The following is a 17,970-nucleotide window of genomic DNA, read 5'->3' as shown; positions in this document are numbered from 1 at the left end:
ATGCCAACAAAAATCCAGAGTTTAGGGAAATTTTGAATTTTTTTCCCTTTTTTTCTCTGTTTACGATCAAACATGCCCGAAATAAATAAACCAGATCAAGATATTAAATGCGGAAATACATAGAAAACACACACCAGTAACAAGAACATCAAGTTTACAAGCAATCAAAACCAAAAAGAAAAAAAATCAAAAGAATTGAGACAAACCGAGAATATTAGAGGAACGCGAAAAGCAGGCCAAGGATCCGAAGGTCATGAGGAAGAATGCAAACACAATTTAATGTCCAGTTTGTGGGTTATTTCATTGTTAAAATATTATAATAATATATGATAGTATATATGATACTATTATGCCAGAAAGTATGGATAACTATTTTTAATAGCCACATTATATACTAAAGTATCCACTGGTACTATGCTAGTAATCCTAGCCATAAAAGAAAAGTTAATTCCTAAACAAAATCTAATAAATTCCTAAGAAAAGTTAATTCCTATGCTAGTATGAGAATCTTGTACACCTGTTAAAGTTAATAGATAAAAACCTAGTGTCATACTCATCACTTTATTAAATTCCCAATATCTAAAATTCAAGTAAAATGTTATAAGAATAAAAAACAGCATTTTCATCAATTCCGCAACCAAAGAATCAAGATGTCAAAGACCCATTCAATTTCAAATACTATGGTAACTTTCTATACTAGATCCAGCCATCAAAGCAAACCGCATTAACCTTATCTTTAATAAACAAACAGATTACAAAAACAAAAAAAAAAGAATTTTTAATTATAATATACAATCACAAGATCCTCATAGACGCATAGATAAATAATCAAAATTTAACAGAATACGAGATCTATACCTTGTTCTTGGAAATGAGATTGTACGACAATAGGATCGACGAGATCCAGCCAATTGGCAATGCCCCAAGCCTCCGTGATCTGCTGCGCCAACCACTCACAAGTACCACAATAAAAAGCCCAACCATTATCAATCACAAAATTCATTGACCATGATAAAATGAAATTAAAGAAGCTTGAAACGAAGGAAGGAGAAGTACCTCGTTGAGGCGCAAAGGGTGCGAGAGAGCAAAACCAGTGACTGACGATGAGGCACTAGATTGGACAGGGGTTCACCTACTGGAGAATGGGAAAGAAAAGAGAGAAACTGAGAAAGAGAAGCTTTATATATGCTAGGGTATATTAGTAATTTTATGACTAAGGAATACTTCTCCCCCCGTTTTCGGGTGTAATAGGATGTCTCTCCTGGGAGCAATATTTTTCCCATGTATGGAGCCAACCCATGCCTTTCCTGGTTACCAAACAAGGGCTTGAAAATGAGATTCTCATTCCCAGCCCTCAATCCATGATCCAAACGCCCCCCCTTATTCTCATTCACATTCCTCGCCTTTTCCTATTTCCCCTTATTCTCATTTCTATTCTGCAATCTAAACGGGTCCTTAATGTTATGGTTGGAAGGATAACTGAAATATAATATGAATTGGAAAGATAAATGAAATATAATATGAATTGGAAAGATAAATGAAATATAATATGAATTGGCACTGGTACACATTAACATAACATATGAAATTGATATGCATGTATATGAATTGCCACTGGTACACGTTAACATAACATATGTTGACCTTTTTGACTTTTTTTTTAAAAAGTATGCTGGTACACATTAACATACTTTGCCCATGGGTAAGCATACCGACTGTTTGAATTGTTTTTTGTTGTTGCTCCTCTAACCCTAGTTCTCAATGTGGAGCCACCAGTCGGAAGATGACGATGGGGAGAAGCTGAGGGAAATCTATGAGAAGCTGCCGGATCCTCAACACCAGCCGATCGTTCACGGATCCCAAGGCAACTCTTTGTTTTCCCCAAACCCTTGCTGCGAAGCACTATGAAAACATGCTACATCACATTGTCAAGGAGATCGGAAAAGCCAGAGATATAGCTTGAAGAGATTTTCTTATTTGTTTTACGTTTCCATTTTAGAAAGAATTATAACTGTTATTTATTTATTTATTTGTTGGGTTTGGGTTTGTATACAGAGATCAGATATTTTCTTATTTGTTTATATTTCCGTTTTATAAGGAATTATAACTGTTATTTATGTATTTTTTTTTGTTGGGTTTGGGTTTGTATGCAGAGATCAGAAATTAAAAGAGATGGAGGATGAGAAGAGAAGCAAAGAAACAACAAAATATGAGAAGAGTTACTTTGATGTTCGGGCTTTGCTGCACTTCGGAAGTCACTTTTATTAAGGAAATTCTGAAGCCTCTTGAAGGTGTTCAAAAGCTTATTGTCATAGTCGCATCCAGAATTGTCATTGTTGTTTATGAATCTTTTCTCATTTCTCAACTTCAAATTAGTAATTTTAATACAAAACCCATATTCTTCATCTTCTTTCCTTTTCATCATATAATCAATCATGCATCCTCTCAAAGAGATTAAGCTTCTGAGCCATTTGGATCATGAGAATGTATGTGATTTAATGTTTTTTATTTTCCCCCTTTTCAGATGTTTGATATTCTTAGTTTGTAGACTAATTGGTTAGTGTAGTTAATATAGAATTCAACTTCAAATCATACTTTGTGGATTGGAAAATAGTTTACAGTTTTGACTGCTTGAAAGTTGGTGAGTGTTTGATGATTTAGTTGATTGGAACCCTTGTCATCAGTGTTATTGTTTATTATCATTTTCATTCATGAAGGCATTATTGTGGCATCTCCACCAATTATGTTGCATGTTGCAACTGCAGAATTACATTTTGTTTTCCTGCATTTTTGGTTATATGGAACAATGATTGAGCTTGAATATTAACTTTTATGAACTTATCACAAAAATCAAGTCTGTGAGTTGAAAATAATATATTCTGATTACCAATGTATTGTTACAGTCATTAGAAATGTGAGTAAATTTTTTTTTAAAATAATTGATGCGATGCTGCCATATTTATCAGCATGCTTGAGCCTAAATTGTTGATTTGAAATTGATATAGTACATAATTGGTTACAAATTAGCCGTTGATGTGATTTTTTTTTAGAATTATTTTTAATTTAATTTGTAATTAATATCATTAGTTAATAACAATTAATGATATTATTACTTAAATAAAAAAATTTAGAATGAAATTGCAGTATTACAAAATTAAATATATATAATAGTATTTGTTTTGCATAAAAAACATAAATTTCCAATAAATTACATTCTTTACATCTTAATAATCAAATATATTCTTTATTCTCATTCCTTCTCCAATCTCTCTCATGTCACTTCTATTACATTCTTCTCTAACGGGGTGTTTGGATTGGCTTTTAAAAAGCCCAGAAGTGCTTTTTTATAAGTTAAGCACTTCTGGGCTCATAAAATCGTGTTTGTATTAAACTTTTTCTGCAGGTCGATAAAAAGCGAAAAAAACAACTTTTTTGAAACTAGTCTTGTGATGCTTTTAGAAAAAAACACTTCTTAGAAGCTATTTTGGAGTTATTAAATTACTAGGTTACCCTTATCAAATAAAGAAATGACTATGTTTTTATATTTTTTGTTTTTTCAATAATAATAATTATGATTATAATTACATAAGTATTAGTGTTAGAATTAGTACATTAATATATTAGTATTAGTATGTTAGTATATTAGTATTAGTACTAGTATATTAGTATATTTGTATTAGTAATAGTATTATTATTAGTATATTAGTATTTGTATTCATATTAGTATTATTAATATATTAGTATATTAGTATTATTATAATTATTAGTATATTAATATTATTATTAGTATATTAGTATTAATATTAGTATGTTAGTATATTTGTATTTGTATTAGTATATTAGTATTCATATTAGTATTCATATATTATAATTAATATATTAATTAGTATTTGTATTCATATTAATATTATTATTATTATATTTGTATTAATATTAGTATGTTAGTATATTAGTATTAGAATTAGTGTTATTATAATAAACTAATGAAGGACCATTTTAGTAATTTTACATTGAAAAAAGTTCTTTCAAGAATGCATATCCAAACAACTTTACATATATAAAAGTGCTTTTATATTAACATATCCAAACATAAAATATAGAAAAACACTTAACTTTCTTTTATAAACACTTTTTTTAAAAATCCTTCTACCAAACTTAAAAAAGCACTTTTTTATTAAGCTTTCTCAGACAAACCAAAACCCTATTCAAAACAACAAACCGCTTCTTTGTTAGCTCCCCAAACCGAGACTCCAAGAGCGCGCTGCGGCGTCGCTGGCCAGATCTCCGCTCAGGCAAGGAGGTCTTTTGAAGGTGGTATAGAGTGGCGGAGATGGCGGAGAAGCAGGGTTTGAGCTTCAATAAGAGACGGGTTAAAGGCAGCGACAAGGTCGGTGAGCCGAAGGACCTTAAACTGAAGTCGAGGAAATTGAATCCCGTGAACACTACTTGTTACGTTCAGGTGAGGACTGTGAGGTTGGATTATGGATTTGGTTCTAAATTCTGGAGTTTGGATTTGATTTTCTCTGTAAATTTGTTTTCTTTTTGAAGATTTTAGGTACTGGGATGGATACACAAGATACTTCGCCTTCGGTTTTGCTGTTCTTTGACAATCAGAGGTTTATATTTAATGCTGGTGAGGTAATGCCTAAATATTTTGTGCTGCATATACTTTTTCCCCCTCAATTGATGATTTTTTTTAGTTGAAATAAATTGCAATAGGATGGGAAAATATATTTGAAATAATTAATTTCTGCAGCGTTCTAGCCCTTTTCTATTGGTTACTTAATTAGCAATGTCTTTCTTTCTCATGGATTTTGTATGGTAGTCTTTTGACTTTGTTTTGAGCTTTACACTGGTCATATTATGTCATGCATTAATTTTGGTGGTAATCATAACTTGTGACAAGATATAGTTAATGAAATTCAATTATAATTATCACTTTTTTTGGGCAAAAACTTCTCATAAGGGCTTATTTTTGGAAGTATTATTAGATTGGCCATCTTGCTATGCACAAGTTATTTTGATTCGTCAATTATTGATATGCTTGAATATATTTATCTTAATTCACATTGTGCTATATTCTCTGTTGCATGGCTCAGAGCAACTCATGTATGGTAAGATTGACCTTATCATGGTATTAATGGGAAAACTCTATTATGTTAGAATTTTTATCCCTTCTCTTGAACAACCTACTTTTGTCTCTACCTTGTTTCCTGGGATTCACTTATTTATATTATTTTAATCTCCCCTGGAGCATCAAGTTTGGTTTTAACAATTACAGATTTACACTGTCAGTTAACATGGTAGAACCATAGAAGACCATAAATTGTGGGTTGTTCTTGGCTTATATCTTAGTAGTAAGAAATGAGATTATTGGATTTCTTGTACTAGTAACTACCCAAATGGTTTTTACTCAAATGAACCCACATTATTGCACCTGTGGGATGACTCATTATCCATTGTATTCTAGCATCACGTCCAGGTTTTATATTTACAATTGCTTTTTTACTTGTCATAAAATGCATGCGTATTATGTAAATAAATTCCATTTATGGCAATTTCTCTGCAGAATATCAACTTAATATACTCTCTAAATGAGTTTTTCTTGCTTCAGGGATTGCAACGCTTTTGCACTGAGCACAAGATTAAGTTATCTAAGGTATGTGAACATGTATTTTTAATTTATTAGAACAATTTGTTCCGTCTCCTTATAGATAAATATTTTCTTGTGCATTATAGACGTGAGAATGATGCCTTTCAACTGATATGGAAGTTGATTATTTATTATTTCCAAATTATCACTATACTTCTTGTTTTAAAATGCAGACATTTACTTAACACTTATCTTTACCTGCTTGTTGTTTAACTTCAGATTGATCACATATTTCTTACTCGGGTTTCCTCGGAAACTGCTGGTGGACTTCCAGGTTTGCCACTTGTTTGGGTTTTGTCTCAGTATTTTCATTATGTATCCTAATGTAATGTTTCAAAATCTGGAAATTAAGGGCCATTTTTCAATAAAGTGAAACTTGTTTTCATTTTGTTCATCATTAGAGTGTAATTTCCAGTTTCAGTTTTATATTAGAAAAGTTTTAAAGAAGCTTCAAGAGGTAGATAGAGGAAGTGGGTGAATATAGAGAAAATAGTTCGTTTAAGTGGGTTGTCAGCCATAAAATAATGGGAGGTGGGTAGGAATTGACAGTTATGGTTGCAGAGGGAAAATTGGCAGTACATAGTGAAAAACTAAGATCAGGGTATAAAAAGAATTAGTGAGCTATGGGGCAGGCTAAGGGTAGGTGTGTAAAGTGAAAGAGAGAGAATGGGTTTGAGATATAGTGGAAGTAGGGTTGCAATAGAAGAAACTGTGGTACAAAGAAACTGGGTTAGAGATGAATGTGAGTTATGTAGAGATAAATGGGATAGAGAACATGAGAGATGTGAGGCAGCAAGGAAGTGACGACAGCTTTTGTGTTAGAGAGGATGTAGGAGGTGAGAGTTTGAGAGGGACATTCAAGGTTTGCCGGTGAGCTATGTGTCAGAGAGGAAATACAATGGGCAGCTGAAGAGGACATGGGTAAGTGCACTGGGGAGAGAAAATTGGGTTGGAGAGTAATGAGAATTTAGAAAGGGAATGGATAGAAAATAAGTAGGGTGAGGAAGTAAAAAAGAAAAAAGGTTGTCTAGAAAAATAATGGCTGGTGAATTAAAAAGTGTGACTGACGTTTGGAAAATGGAAAATGGTAGTAGAGATCAAATTTGAAGAATTTTCTCAATTTGATGTTTTTAAGAAATGTTTTCTGAATATGATGAATGCCTCTTTAATCAATTTGTTTGGTTTTTAGTTAAAATGGAAAAAGAAAATAAGGCAAATAATCAGGCCCTAAGATTCTGTAAATATGACTAAGGCGCTCAACAAGGAAGGCGTGTTGTTTTTTGCATGATACCTTGAAAATTCTTGACTAATAATGCTCATTATTCGCTGCTACTCTGCAGGTCTGCTGCTTACTTTAGCAGGTATGGGGCAGGATGGAATGTCTGTGAGTATTTATTTGTTTCTACAAATTTCTGTTAAATATTGGTTTGAAGAATGCTGCATGGAACATATTGCAAATGGTTGCCGCCTTCCTTATTAGCACATTCTTAGCTCTTATCCATTTTTAGGTTAATATATGGGGCCCATCGGATCTCAACTATTTGCTTGATGCAATGAAATCATTCATTCCTAATGCGGCTATGGTTCACACACACTGCTTTGGTGAATCAATAGATGGTGAAAATTCTATGCTTTTTGGTCCACAAGTGAATGAGTCAATAGACCCTATAGTTCTCATTGATGATGAAGTGGTCCGGATATCCTCAATTTCCTTGAGGCCCATCAATAATATGGAGTTGGCAGATGCCATATGTCACTCTAATGCATCTGGTATGAATCCCTTGATTAGTGGACATAAAACAACTCAATTACAATATCCTTTGATGCACTGTTCACAAAATATACATGCAGCAAAAGAATCTTCTGTAAAGCCTGGTGATATTGCTGTTATTTATGCTTGTGAATTACCTGAAATCAAGGGGAAGTTTGACCCAGCTAAAGCTGCGGCCCTTGGACTAAGACCTGGACCAAAGTACCGGGAACTGCAACTGGGGAATTCTGTGTTATCTGACCATCTTGACATCATGGTAAGTAATTTGGGAGCTCCTATATGATTTAACTTGTCTTTAGTGTGGTAGCCATTTCTTATTCAAAACATAGTGCAATTTTCTTCTTTAATTCTGTTTATTTGTTAACTCTTTTGCAGGTTCATCCTGGTGATGTTCTTGGTTCTTCATCCCCTGGGCCAATTGTCCTAATTATTGACTGTCCTACTACATTTCATATTCCGGATTTGTTGTCTAAACAATCTCTTAACTGCTACTATGTTGATTCTGGTGATATTGCTCAGGAGAATATTAAATCCGTGAGTTGTATAGTTCACATGGGTCCTGCTTCTGTAACAAAGAGAGCGGAGTACCAGAAATGGATGAAAAAGTTTGGCAGCACCCAGCACATCATGGCAGGACATGAAATGTAATATTTGGTTCATTTAAGTTGTGCCTTTGCTGTTTCTGCTCTATTCGCCTCTTTCAATAATATGTTGCAAATTTGTTTTTAAAGTTCTCACGACCTTTATAGTTTTACATGAGAATAGCCTCTCTGGAACATATATACAAGTTCTGAAAAACGGGACTAGATAATAAAGTTATGATAGGCGTTAGGGCTCTTAGTTTCTCTTGTTCTCCAATGGCTCTTACAGTCTTACTTGTAGAAATCTACTTAGAAATATGATGGATCATTATGTAACACAAGCAAAAACATGAGGTTTTGTCTTTATAACATTGATATTTGTATGGTAAAAACCAATATTATACCAAATGACTTTGGATTTGTTTTATATTACATATACGCTGTGTCTTTAGATTTTGTAAGTCAAAATAAGCATTTTCTCAAGGAAGTTTGTGCTTTTAGGTTAGAATGGTTTATAATGAAGTAGAAGCCAATAAATGTTTGTTTTTGTTGGTTATGCTGTCATGGCAGTTTAATGTGTTTAGATTTGGGGAAAAATTGAAGCAAAGAAAAGATAGAAGCTTGAAAACTATTTTCCCTTTTCTTTTTTGTTTGATGAAGAAAATAAGTTAGACAAATGATGTAAAATGTATTCTCAATATTTTCTTTTCTTTTTCGTCTGTTATTCTATTTCAATTTCTTTTCTTCCATTCTCCTCTGTTCCTTTCCTCAATCCAGACACATTTAAAAAATCCACATAGAAATTAATGAGCAGGATATGTGGAATGTCCTACATATCCAGAATTATTGTTTTGCATTATTCCATTCCCTTTCAAAAAAGCTGTCGATATAAATTGTTAGAACTTTCATTTTTTTCTTTTATGTTTGTTAAGGTAAAGTACTTTGGTTTAGTTGTGAAGGTGAGATTTGTCAATTGCAAGGTGGCAACCGTTCAGTTTTATGAGCTCTTCAGCTCTCGCCCATAGAAGTTATTGATCCAATATACTAAAGCTCTTTGAAGCGCTTCCTTTGTGATTTAAATTTTATGACTTATGGATGTGTGATGATGCATCATATATGATTCAAGTACTGATTACTCGAATAATTTGTGAAAAGGTCGAGTTGAGCAAGTTTGATAAACTCATTAGAATCCATGGTGGTCCTAACAATTCTGTTTTAGAATAGCAGATAACCTTGATTTTATATGATCATATTTTGAGTATGTATTTTTCTCTTTTGTAAAATGCATATGTTACTCCACAGCATGCATGCGTGTAGTTATATTATCTGTTATTGTTGGCTCACCTATCATTCTATGACCTGTTGTTTTTCCCCATAACATTTTGGATGTGATTATAATGAAAATTTTGTTGAGCCTGCTTTATTTGAAGCTCCAGTTAGTGCAGGTTGTTGCCATTGCCTCATTAAACTTTTAGAGTTTCCTGGACTACATGTTTGTTGTGCTTCTATTGGTAGATATTTCTTAATCACTAACCCTTTTCTTAAACAAAAACAGGAAAAACATGGAAGTCCCTATTCTAAAATCTAGTGCAAGAATTACATCAAGACTCAAATATTTGTGCCCTCAGCTTTTCCCTGCTCTAGGATTAAGATCTGTTAATCAAACAAACGGTCTATGTTTGACTTCTGATGGTTCATGTGAGGTTTGTATGTAATTAAAATGGATTGAATCCACATGGTTGCTTCATTTGGTCATGTTGAGATTATGACCATTTATGATTTATCTGTTCTTTTCCAGGACTCTTCTTCAATTCACTGTGAAAGCATTCCTGCTGAAAACCTTCTCAAGGTATAAAATTAACTTCAAGCAGTAGAAGTGGTATATCTGGTTCATGCCTTTTCATTTATAGACTCCCAAAAGTATATTATTATTTGTGTTTTGTCTTGCTTAACTTGCATCCCTCTTATATCAATAGCAACTAGTTGTGGTCTACAGAATGTTTGACAATGCCAAATTCACTTTTAACCGCTTGCATTTTGGCTATGTTTGGTTACTAGATGATGAATCTGTTGGGTGTCTGAAAAAATTTGGTTGGTATAACAGAAGAGTATTTCTATAAATAATTGATTAATTAACATCAGTTACATCATCATTGACTTGACATTTTACACTTTAGTCAACCAATATATGTGACCAACTTTTGTTTACTTTTGATTGTATGGCTAATTCTATATGTTGCCTTGCTCTCCAATATTAACTTCATAACAAATAGACATTAAAAAAACATGAAGAAGATTTTCTTATTTTCTACCTGTTTTTCTGCTTTACAAGAGCTTAAATAGCCAAACAATTACAAGGTAAGTAATCTCTACAATTAAGAGGTAATCTCTACAATCATGGGTGCAATCAACTAAAAATAGAATATCCTAATATAGCCTAATCATAGCTATAATCACAGCTATATAAAAGATTTCTTATAGCTAATATACATAGTTGTATACAACTTTTATTTAGCAAGCTATTTTTCAACACTCCCCCTCAAGTTGGCATGAAAATATCTTTTAAGGCCAGCTTGAAAATTAGACTATCAAACTGTTTCTTCTGAAGACCTTTAGTTAAGATATCTGCTACTTGGTCTGTGGAAGGAATATACACCATGCAAATAACTCCTCCATCGATTTTTTCTTTAATGAAATGCTTGTCTATCTCCACATGTTTTGTTCGATCATGAAGAACTGGATTGTGTGAAATGGCAATTGCTGATTTATTATCGCAGTATACTTTAATCGGTGGTGGAGTAGAGATTTTTAATTCTTCAAGAACTCTCCTAATCCACAAAACTTCACAGTTTCCATGAGCCACTGATCTAAACTCAGCTTCTGCACTACTTCTAGCCACAACACTTTGTTTTTTTACTTCTCTAAGTCATCAAGTTTCCTCCTACAAAGGTGCAGTATCCTGAAGTAGATCGTTTGTCTGTAACACTCCCAGCCCAATCTGCATCTGTAAATGCCTTGATCTGTAAGTGCCCATTATTTTTAAAAATCAATCCTCTTCCAGGTGTCCCTTTTAGATACCTAAGAATTCGGTAGACAGCATCTAAGTAGTCTGAGTTTGGAGAATGCATAAATTGGCTTACCACACTGACGGCAAAGGCGATATCAGGGCGAGTGTGTGAGAGATAGATTAATCTTCCAACGAGTCTTTGATATTGGTCTTTGTCAACACCAGCAACTGTATCACTTGTAGTTTTTTATTAGGTTCAATTGGAGTTTCAGCTGCTTTGCATCCAAGCATCCCAGTTTCACTGAGTAGGTCAAGCACATAATTTCGTTGATTGATAAAAATCTCTTCTTGTGATCTAGCAAACTCAATGCCAAGGAAGTATTTCATTGGCCCCAAGTCTTTAGTTTCAAATTCAGTGGCAATTCTTGCTTTCAACGTCTCGATTTCTTTAACATCATAACCTGTAAGAATAATATCATCAACGTAGACAATGAGTATAGCCAATTTACCTGCCTTTGAATGTTTATAGAACATAGTATGATTGGCTTGACTCTGAGAATATTCATATCCTTTTATGGCCTTCCCGAACCTTTCAAACCAAGCCCGAGGGGATTGCTTTAGCCCATACAAAGATTTCTTCAATTTGCAAACCTTGTTCTCGCCAAACCTCTTCTCAAAACCTGGTGGGAGATCCATAAAGACTTCTTCCAATTTGATGCAAAGGCCAATTACAATTTGCTGCTATGGATAGAAGAACACGAATCGAATTTATCTTGGCTACCGGGGCAAAGGTCTCCTGATAGTCAATCCCGTAGGTCTGAGTAAACCCCTTTGCCACGAGTCGTGCTTTGTATCTTTCAACACTTCCATTAGCCTTGCATTTTATAGTAAAAACCCACTTACACCCGACAGTGGTTTTGTCCTTTGGCAAGTCAACAACTTCCCAAGTCTCATTTTTCAAAAGAGCATCCATCTCCTCCTTGACTGCTAACCTCCAGGTCGGACTATTGAGTGCTTCCTGTATTGTTCTAGGTTCAGACAAGTTAGAGATTTTTGACAAAAAAACTTCTGTGTTTGTGTAATTTTTTGATAAGACAAATATTTTGCAATAGGGTGTTTTGTTGTACAAGAGCGGACTCCTTTCCTATTGGCTATAGGAAGATCTAGATCTACTATATCCTGATTTTGAGATTCTATAGATGTAAAGATGGGATCAAGGTTTGGAATTACCTATGTTTCTTGAAGACCATTACCCGGTTCTTGATTTTGGGAAGAAACCAAAGGATCAATTTGGGCAATCTTCCTTGTATGAAACCTTCTCCTAGAATAAACCGGAGGCTCGATTACAATTTTTTTCGTAATATTTCTCCCCTTCACTAGGAAAAAAATAACTTTTGGTATCCGATGACCGAGGATTCTCATTATTTTTATTATTTTGACCCATTATTTCTTGTTCTTGTTCATCAAAGACATTTGGTGTTAAAATCATTTTAGGTAATGGTTGAGATACTTGCCAAAAATCATCTTTATTTAAAACATACTCCTCATGAAGTTGATTTTTATTGAAAAACGGTATCTTTTCCAAGAAGATTACATCCATACTAATGTAGGTTTTCTTTGAAATAGGATTAAAACATTTGTACCCTTTTTTATTTGGAACATATCCGATAAAAATACATTTTTCAGACTTAGGATCTAGTTTTGATCGAAACTTGGTTGGAATATGAACAAAGCATGTGCACCCAAAGACCTTTAAAGGAATGTCTGATGACATTCGAAGAATTGGAAATGTTTCTTTTAATTTGTTTAGCGGAGTCATGAATTTTAAAACTCGAGTAGGCATTCGGTTTATCAAATATGAAGATGTTAAAACAGCATCCCCCCACAAATATTTGGGAACATTCATCGAAAACATGATATCCCTAGCAACTTCTAGAAAATGTCTATTCTTCCTTTCGGCAATCCCATTTTTTTGTGGAGTATCACGACATGTAGATTGATGAATTATGCCCTTGTTCTTTAGAAACTCCCCTAAACATTCATTAAAATACTCGGTTCCATTGTCTGATCTAAGGATGCAAATTTTTGTTTGAAATTGAGTTTCAATCATGTTATAAAAATCCTTAAAAAGTTTTTCAACTTCAGATTTCCTGCTTATAAGGTAAACCCAACATATTCTAGTATGATCATCAATAAAAGTTACAAAACCTATTTTTCCGGATAATGTTTTTTATTTTTGAAGGACCCCAAACATCACTATGTATCATAAAAAACGGTTTTGAAGGATAATAAGGTTTAGGTGAAAACTTTGTTCTATGGATTTTTGATAAAAAAACAAGTTTCACATTGAAGTAAAGAACAATCAACACCTTTACATATATCAGGAAATGAATGTCTCAAATAAGAAAAGCTAGGATGACCAAGTCTAAAATGCCATTCCATTATTCAGTCTAAAGTAGAGTTCGAACTCATACTACTATAAGCTTGAGTCTTTTTATTCCTAGGAGTGGTCTCATCAAAATAGTAAAGCCCGCCTATCTCTTTAGCTTTCCCAATCATCATCCCCGAGCTCTGGTCCTGAAAAACACAAGAAGAATTACAAAAAATAACACGACAGTTAGAATCTTTTGAAAGTTTGTTGACAGACAAAAGGTTACATTTGAGTTTTGGAACATGGAGTACAGATTTAAGACTTATTCTCTTGGATAGATTAATGTTTCCTTTCCCAGCAATAAGAGAGAAACTACCATCAGCAATACGAACCTTTCATGGACAAAACAAGGGTTGTATGAATGAAATAAATGAGATAAATTTGTCATATGATCAGAAGCTCCAGAATCAACAATCCAAGGGTTTGATTTGCTACCTGAATGAACCATAGAACAATTAGGAGTACCACTAGTCTGATTAGAATTTAGCAGTTTCAGGAGTTAATCAATCTGCTCCTTGCTAAACGAGTTGGCTTGTTCAGTTACGGCATTTGCAGAGGACTGTTGGCGTTTGTTCCTTGGCTTCCATTCTGCATGTTTGCCATGAAGATGCTAGCAAGTTTCCCTAGTGTGGCGTGGTTTGTTGCAATGGTCACACCACACATGGGGTTTCCCTTCATTCCTTTGCAGGTTTGGACCATTCCTCTTGTTGATATAGGCCTCGGCAATATTGAATGCAGAATTTTCAATTGGGCTTGCTGAGATGGTGTTTTTCCCGAGCATTACACTTCGTCGGGTTTCTTCACGACTGACCTCAGAGAAAACCTCCTTGATGAAGGGAAGAGAGTTTCTCCCAATGATTCTGCCTCTTACTTCATCAAATTCCACATTAAGGCCAGTAAGAAATTTAAAAACCCTATTTCCATCAACAATTGTTTTATACAAATTGGCATCACCAGGGCACTGCCATTCTTGATCATTAAATAGATCTAAATCTTGCCAAATTCTTTTCAAGGAATTGAAATATTTGGTAACAGAGTTGTTACCTTGATGAATATTACCAAGCTTCAGAGAGAGTTCATAAATCTGAGATTGGTTACCCAAATCAGAATACATTTGGGTGACATTATCCCAGAGTTCCTTTGCTGTAGAATAGCACATGTAGTTTGCACAAATGTCTTCCTCCATGTAATTCACCAACCATGTCATCACCATAGAATTTTCAGCATCCCATGTGGAATAGGCTGGATCTTCGAGAGCTGGCTCCTTTTTTTCTCCCGTCAGGTAGCCAATTTTTCCTCTTCCACGAATGTACAGCCGTACAGACTGAGACCAGCGAAGAAAATTCTCTCCATTCAGTTGTATTGTGGTGATTTGGACTGGGTGAGAATCATGTGTTTCGGGAGTTCTCGTCTGAGTGTTGGGCTGGTTCATAGGGAGATTTGTGGCTTCAGAAACAATATCAGACATGATGGAAGATGGCTAGGAATAATGCAGATTTAGGATTTCCAGGAATTAAAACAATTCCTGCTCTGATACCATAAAAAATATGAAGAAGATTTTCTTATTTTCTACCTGTTTTTCTGCTTTACAAGAGCTTAAATAGCCAAACAATTACAAGGTAAGTAATCTCTACAATTAAGAGGTCATCTCTACAATCATGGGTGCAATCAACTAAAAATAGAATATCCTAATATAGCCTAATCACAGCTATAATCACAGCTATATAAAAGATTTCTTATAGCTAATATACATAGTTGTATACAACTGTTATTTAGCAGGCTATTTTTCAACAGACATACTGTATTTAATACTTGCCCTCATTTTCATGTCTGCATTTCAGTTTCATTTGCGCCCCTATTCTCAGATGGGGTTGGACAGATCTGCTATCCCTAGCCCGCTTAATACTATGGAGGTTGTAAATGAGCTTATTTCAGAAATTCCGGAGATAGTAGATGCTTCCACAGAAATCAGTCAGTTTTGGGAGGGAAATCATTTGATTTGTCTAGATGATTCTGTAGATTTGATTGAAGAACTATTGATAAATAAAAAGTCATCTGTTCTTAGATCAAATGCCAGTGGACAAGTGGCAGCGGCATGTATGAGTGACCTTTCCTGTCCTGATCCAAGGCAGAACAATATAAAAAATCATTCTGATATTCCTACTTGCTTGAGGAACATATCAAGGGATGATATGGAGATCATTTTTCTGGGAACAGGTTCATCACAGCCTTCCAAATACCGCAATGTCAGTTCAGTTTTTGTCAATCTTTTCTCAAGAGGGAATTTACTTCTAGATTGTGGTGAAGGAACTTTGGGGCAGCTCAAAAGAAGGTAGTATGCTGATAACATGTTTGAACACAGTATTATATGTTGATATTTTTCTGTTTTATATGAAGTTTGACAATAGACTTGTCCTGAAATGCAGGTTTGGTGTAAGTGGTGCTGATGATGCTGTGAAGAATTTGAAGTTTATATGGATATCCCACATTCATGCAGACCACCATGCTGGTCTGGTTAGAATACTTGCTCTCAGATTTCAATTGCTGAAAGGTGTACCTCATGAGCCCTTGCTTGTAATTGGGCCAAGGCAGCTGCAAAAGTTTCTGAATGCTTATTCTCGACTTGAATATCTGGATATGCAGTTCTTGGATTGTAGGCATACTTCAGAAGAAACAATCAACTCTTTTCTGCATGGTCAAAGTTTAGGTGAAAGCTTCTATTCTGAGCACACAAACAAGAAGGATGATATCTCTGCAAACCAACACTTTGATCAGTGCAACATAATTCAAAATGCTCTGGACATACCTGGAAGCGATGTGGTTGATACCAGCACGGTTCTGCCTGTCTTAATGAAACTGAAGGCAGTACTATCTGAAGCAGGTTTGGAAGTGTTGTACAGTGTCCCTGTTGTGCATTGTCCGCAGGCATTTGGTCTTGTTTTAAAAGCTTGTGGGAGAAAAGATGGTGTCGGAAAATTTATACCAGGTTGGAAACTTGTTTATTCTGGTGATACCAGGCCTTGCCAAGCGTTGATTGATGCATCTTGTGATGCAACAGTTCTTATACATGAGGTTAGAATCCCCATTTGGCTACTTAGTTCTGATTGTGCTGTTTATGTTGTCATGCATTACTTTTGCTAATGTATTTGGATATCTATTTATTTTGTTCGGTCTACTTGCTTTTCTGTGTATGTTATATTAAAACTTAATTCCGATCTCAAAATTAGACTTTCAAGCATTGTGTATCCCAACTCTTTTGAAAGAGACTTACCGATCAATATCTTTTTTACAGGCAACATTTGAGGACAGCTTACAAGATGAAGCAATTGTGAGAAACCATAGTACGACGACAGAAGCCATCGGAGTTGGTACAATGGCCGGAGCATACCGAATTATCCTCACACATTTTAGTCAAAGGTATCCAAAAATCCCGGTCTTGGACGTGGCTCACACGCACAACACTTGCATTGCCTTCGACCTAATGAGCATCAATCTCGCGGACTTGCCTATGCTGCCAAAGGTCCTTCCTTACCTTAAAGTCATGTTCAGGGACCAAATGGGACTAGAAGAATCAGAGGAAATTCTTGATGGTGTTCTTTAGTAATCTCATTTTCTTCATCATGTGGTATTTTTTTTTAAAAAATTGTAATTATTGATTTTTGTTGTCAAAATGATTTGGATAGTGTCTGCCTCAATGTTTTTAAAACCGGACCAGATAGTGAACCGATCTCATTTTTGGGTCACGGATCAGTCGGTCTGATTGGATGACCCATTCAAGTCGGGCTGGATGACATTATTAATAAATAATATATATATATATATATAATAACAAATTTTATTATATTTTTACTTATATCTATTTTAGTATGATTATAATTTTATTAAAATTCGTTGAAGATTCAAATGATTAATATAGCAGAAGCAAAAAATACAACCCATAAACTTTTTTTCTTAATCTATTATATAGTGTAAATATCGTACCCTAATTATGTGAGGATGATATTAGGTATGAACAAAAAATTCAAAACAAAATTAGGATTAAGCATGCTTAATTTAATTTTTCAGATTTAATCACCATTACCATTAAAATAAAAGTATAGAATAAAATAATTCTTAGATGATTTATACCTCATATATAATCTATGAGCGATGCTATTTTTAGCAAATAGATTTACCGAATAGGTTTCCCAAATAACGTGGATGCCTAACTTGTTATCCACATCCTCATTCACGTCATTATGTTTTTTTTTTATATAAACTTCAAATTTAAACTTTAAAAATCATTAAATTTTTAAAATTTTTAAAAAAATTATAAAACTATATCTAAAATTTTAAACCCAAATACTACAAAATTTATACCCTAAAAATATAAAAATTTAAACCCTAAACCCTAAATCATAAGCCCTAAGCCCTAAACCCTAAATCCTATGCCCTAAACCCTAAACTGAAAATCACATTTGTGATTTTCAGTTTAGGGTTTAGGTCACATTTGTGATTTTCAGTTTATGGTTTAGGTCGGGGTTTGTG

General features: G+C 34.1%; 1 protein-coding gene across 3 annotated transcripts; it reads left to right on the top strand.

Moving 5' to 3' along the window:
• The first annotated feature begins 4,202 nt into the window (after positions 1 to 4,202).
• Positions 4,203 to 17,284, top strand: LOC120280588 (tRNAse Z TRZ4, mitochondrial-like). 3 transcript variants are annotated; one of them, XM_039287460.1, is made up of 13 exons: positions 4,203 to 4,459; positions 4,549 to 4,638; positions 5,615 to 5,659; positions 5,873 to 5,927; positions 6,994 to 7,037; positions 7,162 to 7,423; positions 7,505 to 7,680; positions 7,944 to 8,068; positions 9,561 to 9,708; positions 9,804 to 9,854; positions 15,285 to 15,775; positions 15,870 to 16,515; positions 16,736 to 17,284. In XM_039287460.1, the coding sequence occupies exons 1-13, from the start codon at positions 4,331 to 4,333 to the stop codon at positions 17,042 to 17,044; spliced, it is 2,571 nt and encodes an 856-aa protein (XP_039143394.1). In that variant the 5' UTR covers positions 4,203 to 4,330; the 3' UTR covers positions 17,045 to 17,284. The 3 variants fall into 3 exon arrangements, with proteins under 3 accessions (XP_039143394.1, XP_039143392.1, XP_039143393.1); XM_039287458.1 differs by having other exon boundaries at positions 7,800 to 8,068; XM_039287459.1 differs by having other exon boundaries at positions 4,369 to 4,459; positions 4,556 to 4,638; positions 7,800 to 8,068.
• The last annotated feature ends 686 nt before the right edge of the window (positions 17,285 to 17,970 follow it).

Source organism: Dioscorea cayenensis, chromosome 17, assembly GCF_009730915.1.
Source record: "Dioscorea cayenensis subsp. rotundata cultivar TDr96_F1 chromosome 17, TDr96_F1_v2_PseudoChromosome.rev07_lg8_w22 25.fasta, whole genome shotgun sequence".
Taxonomy (NCBI): Eukaryota; Viridiplantae; Streptophyta; class Magnoliopsida; order Dioscoreales; family Dioscoreaceae; genus Dioscorea; species Dioscorea cayenensis.
This window is presented reverse-complemented; position numbering and strand designations above follow the sequence as displayed.